At 47.1% G+C, this 14,134-nt stretch overlaps 2 protein-coding genes across 3 annotated transcripts in view; one reads left to right on the forward strand and one right to left on the reverse strand.

Annotated features, from left to right (window-relative positions):
• The window catches only part of GPR39 (G protein-coupled receptor 39), a 199,775-nt gene extending 191,669 nt beyond the window's left edge, over positions 1-8,106 (forward strand). Inside the window, exon 2 of the mRNA XM_008143463.3 lies at positions 7,422-8,106. Within this exon, the coding sequence (XP_008141685.2) occupies positions 7,422-7,957 (536 nt within the window). The 3' untranslated portion in view covers positions 7,958-8,106. The remainder of the gene's footprint in view (positions 1-7,421) is intronic.
• A 234-nt stretch (positions 8,107-8,340) lies between these two features.
• Positions 8,341-14,134, reverse strand: part of LYPD1 (LY6/PLAUR domain containing 1) — a 40,200-nt gene continuing 34,406 nt past the window's right edge. For both annotated transcript variants that reach the window (XM_028148147.2, XM_008143506.3), the window contains one exon: positions 8,341-8,604. In XM_028148147.2, the coding sequence (XP_028003948.1) occupies positions 8,369-8,604 (236 nt within the window). In that variant the 3' untranslated portion in view covers positions 8,341-8,368. The remainder of the gene's footprint in view (positions 8,605-14,134) is intronic.

Genomic DNA, 14,134 nt, shown 5'->3' on the forward strand with positions numbered 1-14,134 from the left:
CGTTTCTCAGAAGGAAAAAGGGCACGAAGGCAGACCAGTGTCAATGAAGGTCACTAGCTGATGAGTCACTGTGAAGGTGACCAGAGGTGTCCAGGCAAGCCCTGGCAGGGCCAGAGGGCACAGAGCACTGAGATGCTCAGTGCACAGCCAACGCGCACAGCCCTCACATCCTGTCTGTGTGGCTTCCGAAGCCTCTTGCTTTTCTTTGGAAAACTTGGCAATGTGTGGTGACCACGTCCCAGGCAGCCACCTGTTAGCGATTAAGGAACTTGCCTGCAGCTGAAGCAGTCACCTTCTCAAAGTCATCCAAGAAAATGATGGTAAGCGAGAGGTGTGTGCTGGTAGCATAAGCAAGGCTGTGTATGGCTTGGTTTGTGGTGAACTCTGGAAAAGTTGGAGGGGAGGAAGGGGAATAAAAGCAGACAAAAAGGAAAGGATAGAAGCCATTGGTTTACCCACAGGAGAAACATGTAAAGAAAGGAGAAACAGGGGAAAGGGGAAAAGAAGGGAGAAGGGAAAAGAGGGGAGCAGAGTGACAAAGGAGAGAAGGTGGGAGACAGGACCGGGGGAGGGCTGTGCTCAGGACTGAGAGGGATTGGCTGGGTGGTTGTCATGGAGAGGGACTAGAGGGAGGAGTTCTGTTTGCTCAGACTGCAGACACTCAATGTGATGCTTCGAAAGCAAACACAGGACAGTGATAGGGCCCCCAAATGCCCACAGATTTGGTCTCTACCTCAATTAGTTCAGTGGTTCTCAGATGTATCCGAGTCAACCAGTGGGTTGTGAGGCCCAGGCTGCCGGGCCCCAGCCCCAGCCACTGGTTTAGTAAATCTGGATTGGGGCCTGACGTGCATTTCTGACAAGTTCCTAGGTGAGGCCAATGCTACTGTTCCAGGAACCGCCCCCTCCTCCCGCCCCCATTTGAGAACCACTCTCTTAGAGGTTAGAGACTAAATCAAGGTCAGTGCTGATTTGGGGTCCTTGTGTTGGACAGAGTCAATGAGTGTCATCAGTGTCTCAACTGGAGGGCAGAAGCAGATTGGCAAACACAAAAATATAAATTGAGAAAAATGCTAAAACCTTTTATTGGATGAATTTGTCTCTTCATGGCTCTTCATTCGACTAACCATATTCTTACCTCTTACTGGCAATTGCTATTTAAATGTCAGTTGTCAAGCAGATGTTGCTCACCGTACTACATGCAAGGTGATTTATTGTCTGCAGACCCTGATGGAGTGCTCTCCAACCACCCTCCTTCCCCACTCCTGTCTCTCCCCTCCCCTGTCTCTCCCCTCCCCTTTGTCCTGGTCCCACTGAGCCTTACAACTCTCAGAAGGTGAGCAGGCATAGCATTCCTCCATTCCTTGCTCATGTGGTGGTGTCTTTGCCTGACTGCTATTTTCCAGACTCACTCTTCCTCTCTTTTAATTTGTCTGAGTGCTCCATCCCCTGTGAAGGTCAGCTAGCCCCTCTCACTGCTGCCATATGCTCTGTCTAGACCAGTGGTCGGCAAACTCATTAGTCAACAGAGCCAAATATCAACAGTACAATGATTGAAATTTATTTTGAGAGCCAAATTTTTTAAACTTCTTCTAACGCCACTTCTTCAAAATAGACTCGCCCAAGGCTGTGGTATTTTGTGGAAGAGCCACACTCAAGGGGCCAAAGATCTGCATGTGGCTCGCGAGCCGCAGCTTGCCGACCACGGGTCTAGACTGCTCTCATGACCCTTCAAACTGTCACCAGGCTGCGGCTGCCCTGTCTCCTCTGCTTTTTATAATCAGTGCCTAGAACAGGGTTTATAATAGGTTCCAGCCCATCGAAAAGTCTTTGCTGAGTGAATAAACAGAGTCCAGAGAACTAAATTGGGCTGTATAGGGGGCTAATCTAACTCCTGATCACTACAGCCAGGGTTAGAGAGAAGTTAGAATGTTGGGGCAGGAAAAGGATGGAGAAACTATACTCGTCACAGGAATCCTAAAGCACACTCAACACCCCCTCGGCAACCCCAGGGCATGAATGATTCAGTAAAATGGGACTCCAACACCAGGTGGAACAGCACATCTTCGGGATTTCTTTAAGTCACAGAAAACATCTTTGCTTAGGGAAAGATCAAATGTCCAGAGTTTTTCTGCTTAGTACTAGCTAAGTATTCTTCTCTAGCAGATACTTATGTAAGATACATAGAAGGATGGACAGATAGATGAATGGATGGACAGATGGATAGAGTCCTTATAGGACTGGTTACCAAGTCTTGATGTAGAATCATATTCTGTTTTCTAAACATTCTTCAGCTCCCTTTGACTAAACTTCAAAAAAGGGTGGGTGACCCCAGCCGGAGTGGCTCAGTGGTTGAGCATCTGTGAACCAGGAGGTCATGGTTCGATTCCCAGTCAGGGCACATGCCCAGGTTGCGGGCTCAATCCCCAGTAGCGGGTGTGCAGGAGGCAGCCGATCAATGATTCTCTCTCATCATTGATGTTCTTCTCTCTCCCCCTCTCCTTTCCTCTCTGAAATCTTTTTTAAAAAGGGTCTGTGTGTGTTTGGGGGGAGGAGGGTACTTGTGCTTCAGAGCTTTGTGCCTGTTCTCGAGAGACACGGCTCTAAGACTGAATCCAGACAGAATATTGAGATGTGCCCACTTTCCCTGGGGTCTGAGCGGGCCCTGCCTCTCATGGCATTCCATGCTGTGCATGTCAGCACTTGAGCCTACAACTGAAAAACATAACTGCATTTAAATGTGATGGGCTTGATTGTCAATTTAGGGTAGAATTCAGTGTTCTGAGCAGTATGGCAAGATCAAAGGCATCCTGCCCCCCATTCCTCCTGAGATCCTGAGTGAATCACTTTGCCTCAGTTCCGACATCTGTGGGATAAAGGGGTTCTCCGGCGGGTCTCTCTCCTGTCTCCGGCTCTCTGATGACTCTGAGAGGAGTTCTGGGGACAAATAGCTGCCTCCACTTTAAAGGTTAGAGGGGATCAAGCGGAGCCCAGTCAGGTGTATGAAGGCCGGCGGTCTCTGGCGGTGGCTTAGTGCCCTTCTGCAGACTAATCCGAGCTGGATGCTGCGGAAATGCCAGGCTTGGTGCGGGATGCTGCTGCGCGTGGGCATTCCTTCTGTCTCTTAAACAACTTCTTAAAGAACAAGTCTGTGTCACCGCCTAATGGTCCTTGTCATTTTAGTGTAGTGATCAGAGAGGAAAAATGGAAGTACCTTATATAGGGGGGGAAAAAAAGATAAAATCTGAAGGTATTTCTTAAGCCAGAGCACAAGGCTGTCTGGAGTACAATGCAGATCTATCCATAATTCAGTTAAAACTGTTTACCTACTTTAAAGACTGGGTTCAGTTCACTGATCTCCATTCAAGTTCACACTCAAGTTATTTAACTGCGGTCTGCACGTTACACCACACAGAGCAAAGCGCTATAGATTTTTCCAAGTGTGATATACAAGTCCAAATTGATGGGAGCCAAATGTAAAGTTAGCCAGATCTTTAATATGCTCTATTAAGGCGTGAAGAACACTTTAAAGCTTTGTCTCCGCCGCAGAGTAGCTGGGACTGGAGCTGGCCCCCAGTTGCAAACAGCCAGAATAAAACCACCTTTGGATGTGATGTTTATTCTCAACGATGTGTCATGTGAAATAATGAACTTTTTTCAAATGTGAACGTGAGCCATCACCCGCCCTTAGAAAACGACAAACTGTACAAGGATGCTGGCTTGGTCCCCCTTGCCCCAGTGTGTGACAATCGCCCACGGGCACACACCTCTCATCGGTTGCTGGCTGTACCTATAAGCCCAAAGCTCCATTTTCCCAGAACAAAGTTCTCTCTCTCACACAGGGGGAAAGACACCAGCCGCTTTCCCCACCTCTCGTGAGGTAGAGGAAGTGTATCCCAACATCCTCGCCAGGGATTTGGCACAATCTGTGCTATTCCAAAGTGACTAGGCAAGCTTTAGGAAGAGCAATGCAAAACACAAGTGTGTGCTTTCCTTATTCTTTAGGCTTGAGCTACTTTGTAGTGCCCCTTACATGGAAGGCTTTATGCGAAAGGATGGATAAAACGTGTCTGCACCATGGCTGAGGATCAACCTGGGTTGCGTGGTCAGACCTGAGGATGATCAATTCAGGCCAGGGGTGTCCTTGGTGTGACAGGACTGTCTGGGTATGTGGCTGGGAAGGGAGCAGGTGGGGAAATGGGAACAGAAGGAAATAGGGGACCCTGCTATTTTGAGGAAGGGGGGTGACAAAGGCTATTTAAGCTGTGCTGTAGCCACCAGCCACCTCTTGCTGGTCCTAAATGAAATATGCTATAAGCATAGAAGCCACACTGGGTTTCGAAGACTTAGTATGAAAAAAAAAAAAAAAGAACGTAAAACATCTCCTTAAATAACATTAGCTTGATTACACGTTGCAAGTACATGCGGAATGAAAATATTTGGGGTGTATTGGGTTACAGAGGCTGTTATTAGATTGATTTCCCCTGTCTCTTTTTGTTTTTTAATGTGGCTACTTGGAATTTTAAAATCCCATGTAGGTTACATTATATTTCTAGTGGACAGCGCCGCTTTACATCCACTTTGCATGGTAGAATTATGGCTCATGCTTACTTCCCTGTATTGTCTATATTTTTCAAACTGGAAATACGAGAAACAGAGAATATTATGTCTTTGAGGAAAAAGTACTTATCTTGGATTTTGAAGTTCGGCAAGCATGTGTCCTAGTTATAGGACAGAATAAAACCACCAGAATAAAACATGTGGGCAGCTAACCTTGTCTGAGACTCACCTGCATCTTTAAGGTGAAGATGATAGCAATTTTCATCTTACCAGGTTATCAGAAGTGGCAATTAGGAAATGAGCAGAGAATGCTTAGTGCAGAACCTGACAGGGAAACCCCAGTGAAATTTGGCATTATTCTTGGTTATAGCTCAAGACCTGTTGGATGCCTAATCTTGAATCCGGGTCCATGTCTAACTCAGCTCCTTGGCTCTTGTTGTCCATGTCTGCATTTGGTGTCACATCTACCGACTTCTACAGCCAGGAAGCCGAGATTCCCCTTCTTTTCCTCATCATTGAAGCACCTTGGGCCTGGTTCCCTATGTTCTGCTACTTTTCCACACTAAGGTATTTCTCACTTACCTACTTTAGCTCATTTCAATTTCAGAGCCAAAGTTCTCTCTCCTGGCTACAACTATAAACCAGGCCACAACTCTTTGTCAACCCTTACCCCCTGCCTCATACCGGGTGCTGGGGTCTTGCTTTTTCCTGACTCTGCTTCATCTGACGGGAGGATCAATCAAGGACATTTGGTGCCAGGCGAAGGGGGTGAAGGTAACAGAAGAACAGGGCCATGCAAATAAGAGATGAATGGGACAGGAGCAGGCAGAGCAGAAGAGAACACTTTGATGCCTTCTCCCCACCCACCCACAGCCCTGCCTTCTTTTCTCACTTTCTTCCGCCGGCTTTAAAAACTGCGCTATGTTCAAGCTGTGGAAAGCGCAAGGCAGTTCTTATCGCCTTTCCAGATTCTTACCGCCTGAAGTACAGCCTCCTACGGTGTAGCACTGCACTGATCTAACCCTGTGCTCGATTTCCATTCTGGGAAATAAGTCCTCAGACGAAGATAGCTGTACTTGTTCTCAGAAAGTCAGTGGCAGGGAAGACAGAGCTTCCCTAGGTGTGGCGAGGCCTAGCTCCCGCACAGTTAATGAGGTGATCCTTTCAGTCAGAGCTGCGTGAGATCAAAACAAGGAGAAATGACTTAAGAACACAGATGGAATAGCACAGGGGGCTGGGAACGCCCGTGCTTCTGAAAACAGTGCAAAAAAGCCCCCGATTTCCTTCAAACATGTTTTTTTTTTTAATCAGAAAAATGTTGATTTGTGTTCCCATCCAGCTGCTGTAACTAGGTGATTCAGAATACACCCTTGACTTAAGATGATCTCTTTTGCCTTTTCATCATACCGCTATGTGACTTTGCCTGGTTTATTTTTAGATTTACTGAGTGTTTTCAAGGTAGCAAATTCAAAGTAAGGAAATAAGCAAATTGGGTTGTATTTCAAGCTTGGGCTGAGATTTGACCGGAGAAACCCTTGGAAATTAACAGGGAGCAGAGTTCCTACAGCTCTCTTTGCTAATAGCTGCAATTTGTGGAGGGTTTGTTATTGGGGGGGGGGGGGGGGAGGGGGGCGGGGACTGAGTTATTTCAGTGCCAGAGAATACACCTACGGCCACTCCACCACCAGGCACGGGGTGCTCAGGTGAGAGCGTGCAGGAGGGCCCACCCTGGATGGGTAAACATGGCGTTTTCCCTGGAGCATTAATTAGTGAAGTATTTACCGTCGATCAGAGGCAGGAAGGGACCATTGCCAACAATCACTTTCCTGTGGTTTCCTAGAAAATCGGAGGGTTTGTAAAATGTGAATTTTCCCTTATTATATTATTCAAATTTAGGAGCGGGATGAGGCATTTCTGGAGATCTGAAACACAGCTTTAGGATATCAGCTCTGCTCACTCACCTTCTGGTCCCTTGCCCACCCTCCCACCTCACCCTGCTGCTGCTTTCTGATGACATCTCTCGTTGTTGTTGTTGTTGGGGGGGGGGGGCACTGTAGAATAAATGCTCATGAAACTTGTGATACCAGTTGACTGTGGCCTAACCGAATCTTTCCCTGTCAGAGGTCGCAGAAAGAGCGATGATTGTGAAGTTGGAATGCAGACGTGTGGGCACCCAGACATATGTCCAGGCGGCCAGCTTCTGCTCGTGCCACACGGCAGTGAGCATCTACTGGCTGAACGTGAAGGAAGTTTTTCTAGTTTCCATTGTGTTTGGATAATTGTCTTTTTAAAAACATTTAAAAAGAAGCAATCGCTGTTGCAGATCTGAGCATTATAATTACAGGTGTGCAAACCTCATAAATGTATGCAAAATACTCTCAGTGACAGGCTCGTCCTGACTTTGCTCCCCTAGAAACTGAATGTGGGATCAGTGTCACTAAACAGGCTTCTTTGTTACCATTTCCACTGGTCTGGAAGATGCCATTGGGTCTTCTTTAAAATGCAAATGTTTCATCTGATGTGGCTATACTGTATACATCGATTAAAAAAAAAAAGACATAACTAGTTAAAAGAACTACATAAAATGCTTTCTGGATACACAAACAATTTTTAAATTAACAGGCATTAACAGGTATCAGTCAACCGTCTAAAGCATTTAATGGTCTTTAATACAGTCAAACTCCCCCAGCCGTGAAACGATGGGAAATTTTTTGCGGAAGCTGTCAAACACAACATTGAAAAACGGGTACCGTTTCCTGGCCAGTGAGCACAGAACGGAGGGGTAAAAACGTGATGGTTTTGTTGTTCTCATGCTGTGTTTTTTTTTTGTTTTTTCTCTCTCCCCGCACCTGCCTGCTCAGGGCTGATCGTCTTGACCTTGGCCATCTGCTGGATGCCCAACCAGGTCCGGAGAATCATGGCTGCGGCCCGACCCAAGCACGACTGGACCCGGTCCTACTTCCAGGCGTACATGATCCTGCTCCCGTTCTCCGACACCTTCTTCTACCTGAGCTCGGTCATCAACCCGCTGCTGTACAACGTGTCCTCGCGGCAGTTCCGCGCCGTGTTCGGGCAGGTGCTGCGCTGCCGCCTGACCCTGCAGCACGCCAACCAGGAGCGGCGCCTGCGCGGCCTGGCTGCCTCCGCCTCCGCCTCCGCCTCGGCCTCCCCCTCCGACAGCGCCCGCTCGCGCCGCCCGCTGCTCCGCCTCGCTTCCAGGCGCAGCTCCTCTGCCAGGACGACGCACAAGGTTTTCTTAAGCACTTTCCAGAGCCAGGCCGACGCCAAGCCCGCGTCTGAGGCCCAGCCATCGAGTCCCGAGTCGCCAGAGCCCCAGTGGGAGGCGGAACCAGCCAGCGCTGCCGCAGAGAACGGTGTTCAGGAGCATGAAGTGTGAATGTCACGTTAGCGAGCCTGGAGGGCTCACCTGCCCTGCCGGTGACAGCAACGTTCCCCGCACACAGCCGTGACACAATCATCTGCTCCCGCGCCAGGGACGGGAGCTGGGGGCCTCGGGAGGGCAGGTGCCCGCCTCAGGTCTCCGCAGGGCTGACTCTGCCGCCTTGACTCTGGTCACCGACGGGGACTTTGCCATCCCCTCCCTTCTCCTAAGTACACACTGAAAATTCAGTCCGACTGAATTTATTCAGAGCTCACAAGCATGTTTTACACGGAGCTCTTTCATTATTTGCAAAGGAACTAAAAGAAAGAGATCGCAGGCTCCCTACCCAGAATCAAAGCATGCCCGGAGAGCTCATGGACCGGGGAGCGAGAGCCAGAGGACGAGGCGGGCGGGCGGGCGTCTCCTTCAGCAGTGCGCCAAGAGGAGGCCTGCTGCGAGGAGCAGGATGGTGGCGGGCAGCCCTGGCCGGAGCGGGGAGGCCGAGCTGCTCCTCTTCTTGGGCCGGGGCCCGTTGCACAGAGGGGTGTTACAGCAGCTGATGCACACCGAGTTCAGTTTCCCCGGGGAGCAGAAGGACTGGTACCCGGCCGAGGCGATGAGGCAGGCTGCGGAGGAGGCACACGACTTGCGATACATGATCCCTGCAACATGCCAAAGGAGCTGGGTTAACCTGTGCTGGCAACGGACAGCGCCCCGCTGAGCCCAGCTCCCCGTGTGTCCTTCCTCCCCGTCCCAGCCCAGAGCCGGGGGGGCAGGGGGTGCTTTGGGTTGTTTTGTGGAGCCTCCCCAATACATGAGGTGCACCGGGAAGACGGCAGTCCTCATTGCACCTCTTTGGACAGAATTGTTCCAAAAGCGACCTGAGATGCAGTGCCAGTGAATAAAGAGCTGTCAAACCAAAGTCCGCTTTTTTAAAAGTCAGAATTCACACTGTGTACTAGATACAGAGCGTTTTACCTTGTTGCTGTTCAAACTAGTTCATGCTAGAGAGGGCCACAAGCTGTTTGCCTAGATCTCACCTCTATTATCACTTTATCAGCGACACCGAGAGATGGCTCTCCACTATGTTTTTATTAAATCATGGAATGTTCTCAATAAAGACCAAGTCCCAATGGGAATAGGTCAGATCCCTAGTGAAGGGGCCCTGATTTCTCCATGTGTGCAGAACAGCCTTGTTCTCAGGGAAGAGGCTTGCCCATAGAACATACGGTCATTCACCCAGTGAGCATCTCACAGCTAGCACTTAACACACACCGTGTGGGCACACAGACTGGTGGGCTCATCTGAGGATGACAGGTGTCATGCCCACATTGCAGCATAGCATTCAAATTAGGGTGTCTTGGACCATCCTGACTTCCTAATGCTGGAAGGATTTCAATTCTGATGCTAACAGCTCAGCTTACGTTAAGTGCTTTCCTGCATGCCAGGCACTCTTCAGAGAGCTGTGGTGTCCTAGACCAGTGGTCGGCAAACTCATTAGTCAACAGAGCCAAATATCAACAGTACAACGATTGAAATGTCTTTTGAGAGCCAAAAACCGACTTCTGCGCATGGACCACGAAGTTTCAATCGCACTGTATGTGTGCGCCCGCACGGGGTATTTTGTGGAAGAGCCACACACAAGGGGCCAAAGAGCCGCATATGGCTCGTGAGCCACAGTTTGCCGACCACTGTCCTAGATCCTTCACTACTAGGATCTAGGAGAGGCCCCCATGGTCATCCCCATTTTACAGATGGGGTGCCTAAGGCAAGAGAGGTTTAGCTAACTGGCCCTAAGTCACACTACTAAAATGTATTTGAACCTAGTATTCTGGCTCTATGCCATCAAGTCTATATTACTGTACAGCAAAGCAGATAGCCAATAAACCACAGAGTGGTTTTGTTTTCTTTGGGGTCGGGGAGGCTTTACTCTGAAGATAGCTTTTGGGGTTTGTGTGGCTCTTTTGTATCATTACGTTTTTTATTGAGACATAATTGACAGAATTATTCTTTCTGGTCAGATAACTGGTAATGCTAAAGTTGGTCCTGGAAGTGAATGGCTTTGCCTCTTTGCTGCCCTGCACAGCAGCGGGATACATGCTGGCAGAGGCCAGGGAGTCCCTGACTCCCCGTAGGTGTGTGTTTGCAGGTGTTGCTTTGGTTTGAGGCTCCCTTTTCCCCCTTGAGAATGGCTGCTTTAGGTGCAGGAGAAACAGCAAAGACCAACTGCCCAAAACTTCCAAGAAGGAGGTAAAGAGGTGCCTTCGATTTTACATTAAAACGCAGTTTTGTCATTTTTTTCTATATGCATCTGTAAGGTTTGATGTTCTAACATCATTAGAAAATGCTGCAAGTAGCTGCTCTGATGCGATAATGCCCGTGGACAAAGGATATGTGTGGAGGCAGGGGGAGAGAAGAGGCACTGTTTCAGTTCTACGGAACCTGCTATCTAATCTCTATATTTTCTATCCATTGCCCATGGTAGGGAATTAAGTTTTGCTCACTATCTTTTTATTCTTAAATATTAAAAACACTATTATTTGTCAGTTCAACTTTAGAAAGCTTTTTCCTTTAAGTAAATATTAAAAATTCAAAAATATTTATTGACTATATTTTCCACCGTGAAAAACATTCAGGCCTCCAGGTAAGGTGACCGCCACTTCCAATCCCAGGTTCTCCTCAGAGGGAGGCCCTCTCATCAGTTTCGGATGCTTCCTCCCAGGCCTGTTCCTATGCGTTTACATCGATGCCCATGGAGAAATAGTGTGCACGCGCACATGCATTTGTTAGCAGCACCACATCCTATATGCTGTTCTATAATTTGCATCTTTACTTAGTGACATGGCTCAGGATTTATTTTTAAGCCTAACTCGGCAGGGCTCAGCACCGTTGATGAGGTAGGTTAGTTATATAATGCATGAGGGGAGCCTCGAATTTTGCAACTGCCACCAGCGGATACCTCCAGGTTTCTTGGCTCTGGTGGCCATTGGGGCTTAACACCGTGGACCCACAGGACTGTATATTTTTAAAGCTACTTGAGAGTCTGGCTCCCAATTAGTCTGAATCTAGGTGCTGACTGAGCCCCTCCTCTTCGGGATACTGGCTGGCTGTGGCACACCCTAAACCACTGGGAGCCTTTAAAAATAGGTGGCTTGGGCAATCACAAGGTGCGAGAGACAATCAAGAGATAGGGCAGGTTTGAGTGATGAGGTTCATCTCTTACACAAGGCCAACCATTTGAGACTGGAAGAAAAGGGCTTTTTGATCTAATCCCTAGAAACTAGCACAGAGAGTCAAGAAATAAACAAAAGAAGGTAAAACTTCAGAAAATAAAACCTTAATGAGATGAAGATAAATCATTTACCTGGTAAAGAGTTCAAAGTAATGGTCATAAAATGGCTTACTGAACTAGGTAGTAGAATGGATGAATATAGTTAGAATTTCAACAAAGAGACAGAAAACGGAAAGTACCAAAGAGAAATTACAGAAGGGATGAATACAATAACTGGACGGAAAAAAACACCAAAGGGTTCAACAGCGGACTAGATAAGGCAGTCGGGTCAGTCAGCTCAAAGACAGGGCAGTGGAACTCACCCAATCAGTGCAGCCAATGAAAAAAATTTAAGATACCTTAAAGGACAACATCAAGTGGACTAGCATTCACATTATAGGAGTTCCAGAAGAAAAGAGAGGAAGAGGCAGAATGGATTAAAAAAAAACAATTAAAAAAATACGACCCATCCCATAAGCTGCCTACAAGAAACTGACTTCAGATGCAAGGACACATTCAGATTAAGAAGGGTTTGGGAAAAAATAGTCCATGCAGATGGAAGCCCAAAGAAAGCTGGGGTAGCTATGGTTATATCAGACAAGATGAACTTTAAAACAAAGACTGAAATAAGAGGCCAAGATTGTGTATCATTAGATAATGGTAAAGGATCAATCCAACAAGAGGATATAACATTTGCAAATATTTATGTACCCAATATAGGAGCAGGTAAATATATGAAGCAAATATTAATAGAGCAAAATAGAGAAATAGACAGCAATACAATCATAGTAGGGGACTTTAATATACCACTTGCATGAATGGATATATCATCCAGACAGAAAATCAATAAGGAAACATTGGCCTTAAAAGGCACATTAGACAACATTGACTACATATGTACACACACACACACACACACACACACTGAGTGGCCAGATTATTATGATCTCTGAATGCATAATAATCTGGCCACTCAGTATATATCCTATATAATAAAAGGCTAATATACAAATTGTCCCCTCGACCAGGAGTTCGACCAGCTGGCAGGCTGGCCAACTGCCCATGTCCCCTCCCCCTGGCCAGGCTGGCTGCTGGCTGGACCCCACCTATGCACGAATTCATGCACTGGGCCTCTAATACACACACACACACATACACACACACACACACACACACACACTGAGTGGCCAGATTATTATGTGCTCAGAGATCATAATAATCTGGCCACTCAGTGTGTGTGTGTGTGTGTGTGTGTGTGTGTGTATATATATATACATATACATATATATATATATATATATATATATATAAATATAAACATTCCATCCAAAAGCAAGAGAATATACATTTTTTCTCAAGTACACATGCAATATTTTCCAGCACAGATCATAAGTTAGGACAAAAATGAATCTTAAAAACTAGCCCTAGCCGGTTTGGCTCGGTTGATAGAGCGTCGGCCTGCGGACTGAAGGGTCCCAGGTTTGATTCCGGTCAAGGGCATGTACCTTGGTTGCGGGCACATACCCAGTAGGGAGTGTGCAAGAGGCAGCTGATTGATGTTTCTCTCTCATCGATGTTTCTAACTCTCTAACACTCTCCCTTCCTCTCTGTAAAAAAATCAATAAAATATATTTTTAAAAAATTTAAAAAAAAACAACGTAAGATTAAAATCATATTAAGCATGTTTTCTGACCAAATGGTACAAAACTAGCAATCAGTTACAAGAAAACTGACAAATTCACAAATAGGTGAGAATAAACAACATACTACTAAACCATTAGGTCAGAAAAGAAAACAAAGGAAAAATAAGAAAAATACCTTGAGGCAAATGAAAGTGAGACAGCATATCATAACTTAAGGGATATAGTAAAAGTAGTTCTAGGAGTGCAGTTCATAGAGATAAATGCCTATCTCAAGAAACAAGAAAAATCTCAAACAATTTAACATTATACATCAGACAACTACAAAAAGAAGAAAAAAAATTAAGTCCAAAGTTCATCCAAGGTAGGAAATACATATCAGAGCTGAAATAAATGAACTAGAAACTAAAAATATCAATGAAACCAAAAGTTGGTTCTTTAAAAATAGAAAAAAAAAAGAAGAGGGAAAAAAATGGCGACGGAATAGAGTCGGGTTTGGAGTCTGTTCCTGGGGCGGAGTGTAGGAGAAGCAGAGGCTCGCAGAGGGAGTGTATGTGGGCAAGCCAAGGGACAGCTAAACTCCAGGAGAAGGCGGGGGAGTGCTGGGCAGTGTTCCCCTGACCGTGCAGCACCCACAGGGGCTGGGTCCCCTCCCGGAGCTGCGGGCTCACTGGGCGCCTCGCCATCTTGCAAGGAAAGGAGGATTTTATTGGAAACCTGACTTTCCGCGACAACTGCAAACACTGAACTGCTGCGATCACCAGACCACCGGTCCCCTATCAGCGCAAACATTCGGATTCAAAGGAACTCTTCACTGCACCACGGAAAGGTCAGATTTCGCCTGAAATAAGGAGTGGTTTCTAATCCCCGCGGTGGGTGAGGGAAGCGCTGGGTGAGGGAAGCGCGGCAGCCGCAGGACCTGCAGGAGCCGGGAGGTCTGTGCCTAGAAAAATCGGCAGCAGTTGGAACTGCCGTGATCCGTGAATGTGGAGGGGGGTCTTCTGAGCTGCTAACAGAAGTGACCTCTTGAAAGCAACTCATTTTAATCTGACGAGGAGGGTCAGACTAAGAATTTTCAAAGGAGTGCAGGATCCTTAGTCTGGCGCACAGACCCACTCTCCGCACACTTGGGCTCTTTCCGACTCTGACTGCTAAGCCCAATACATAGAAAAACCCAGGTGGAGGGGCCCTGAAAGACTGCAGGGGGAAGTTGTTTTTTTGGAACCTGGGGATCAGAGCTGGGTGTGACCATCAGAGAGGCAGCTCTGAGGCGCACACCTC

Source organism: Eptesicus fuscus, chromosome 11 (assembly GCF_027574615.1).
Source record: "Eptesicus fuscus isolate TK198812 chromosome 11, DD_ASM_mEF_20220401, whole genome shotgun sequence".
NCBI classification, from domain to species: Eukaryota; Metazoa; Chordata; class Mammalia; order Chiroptera; family Vespertilionidae; genus Eptesicus; species Eptesicus fuscus.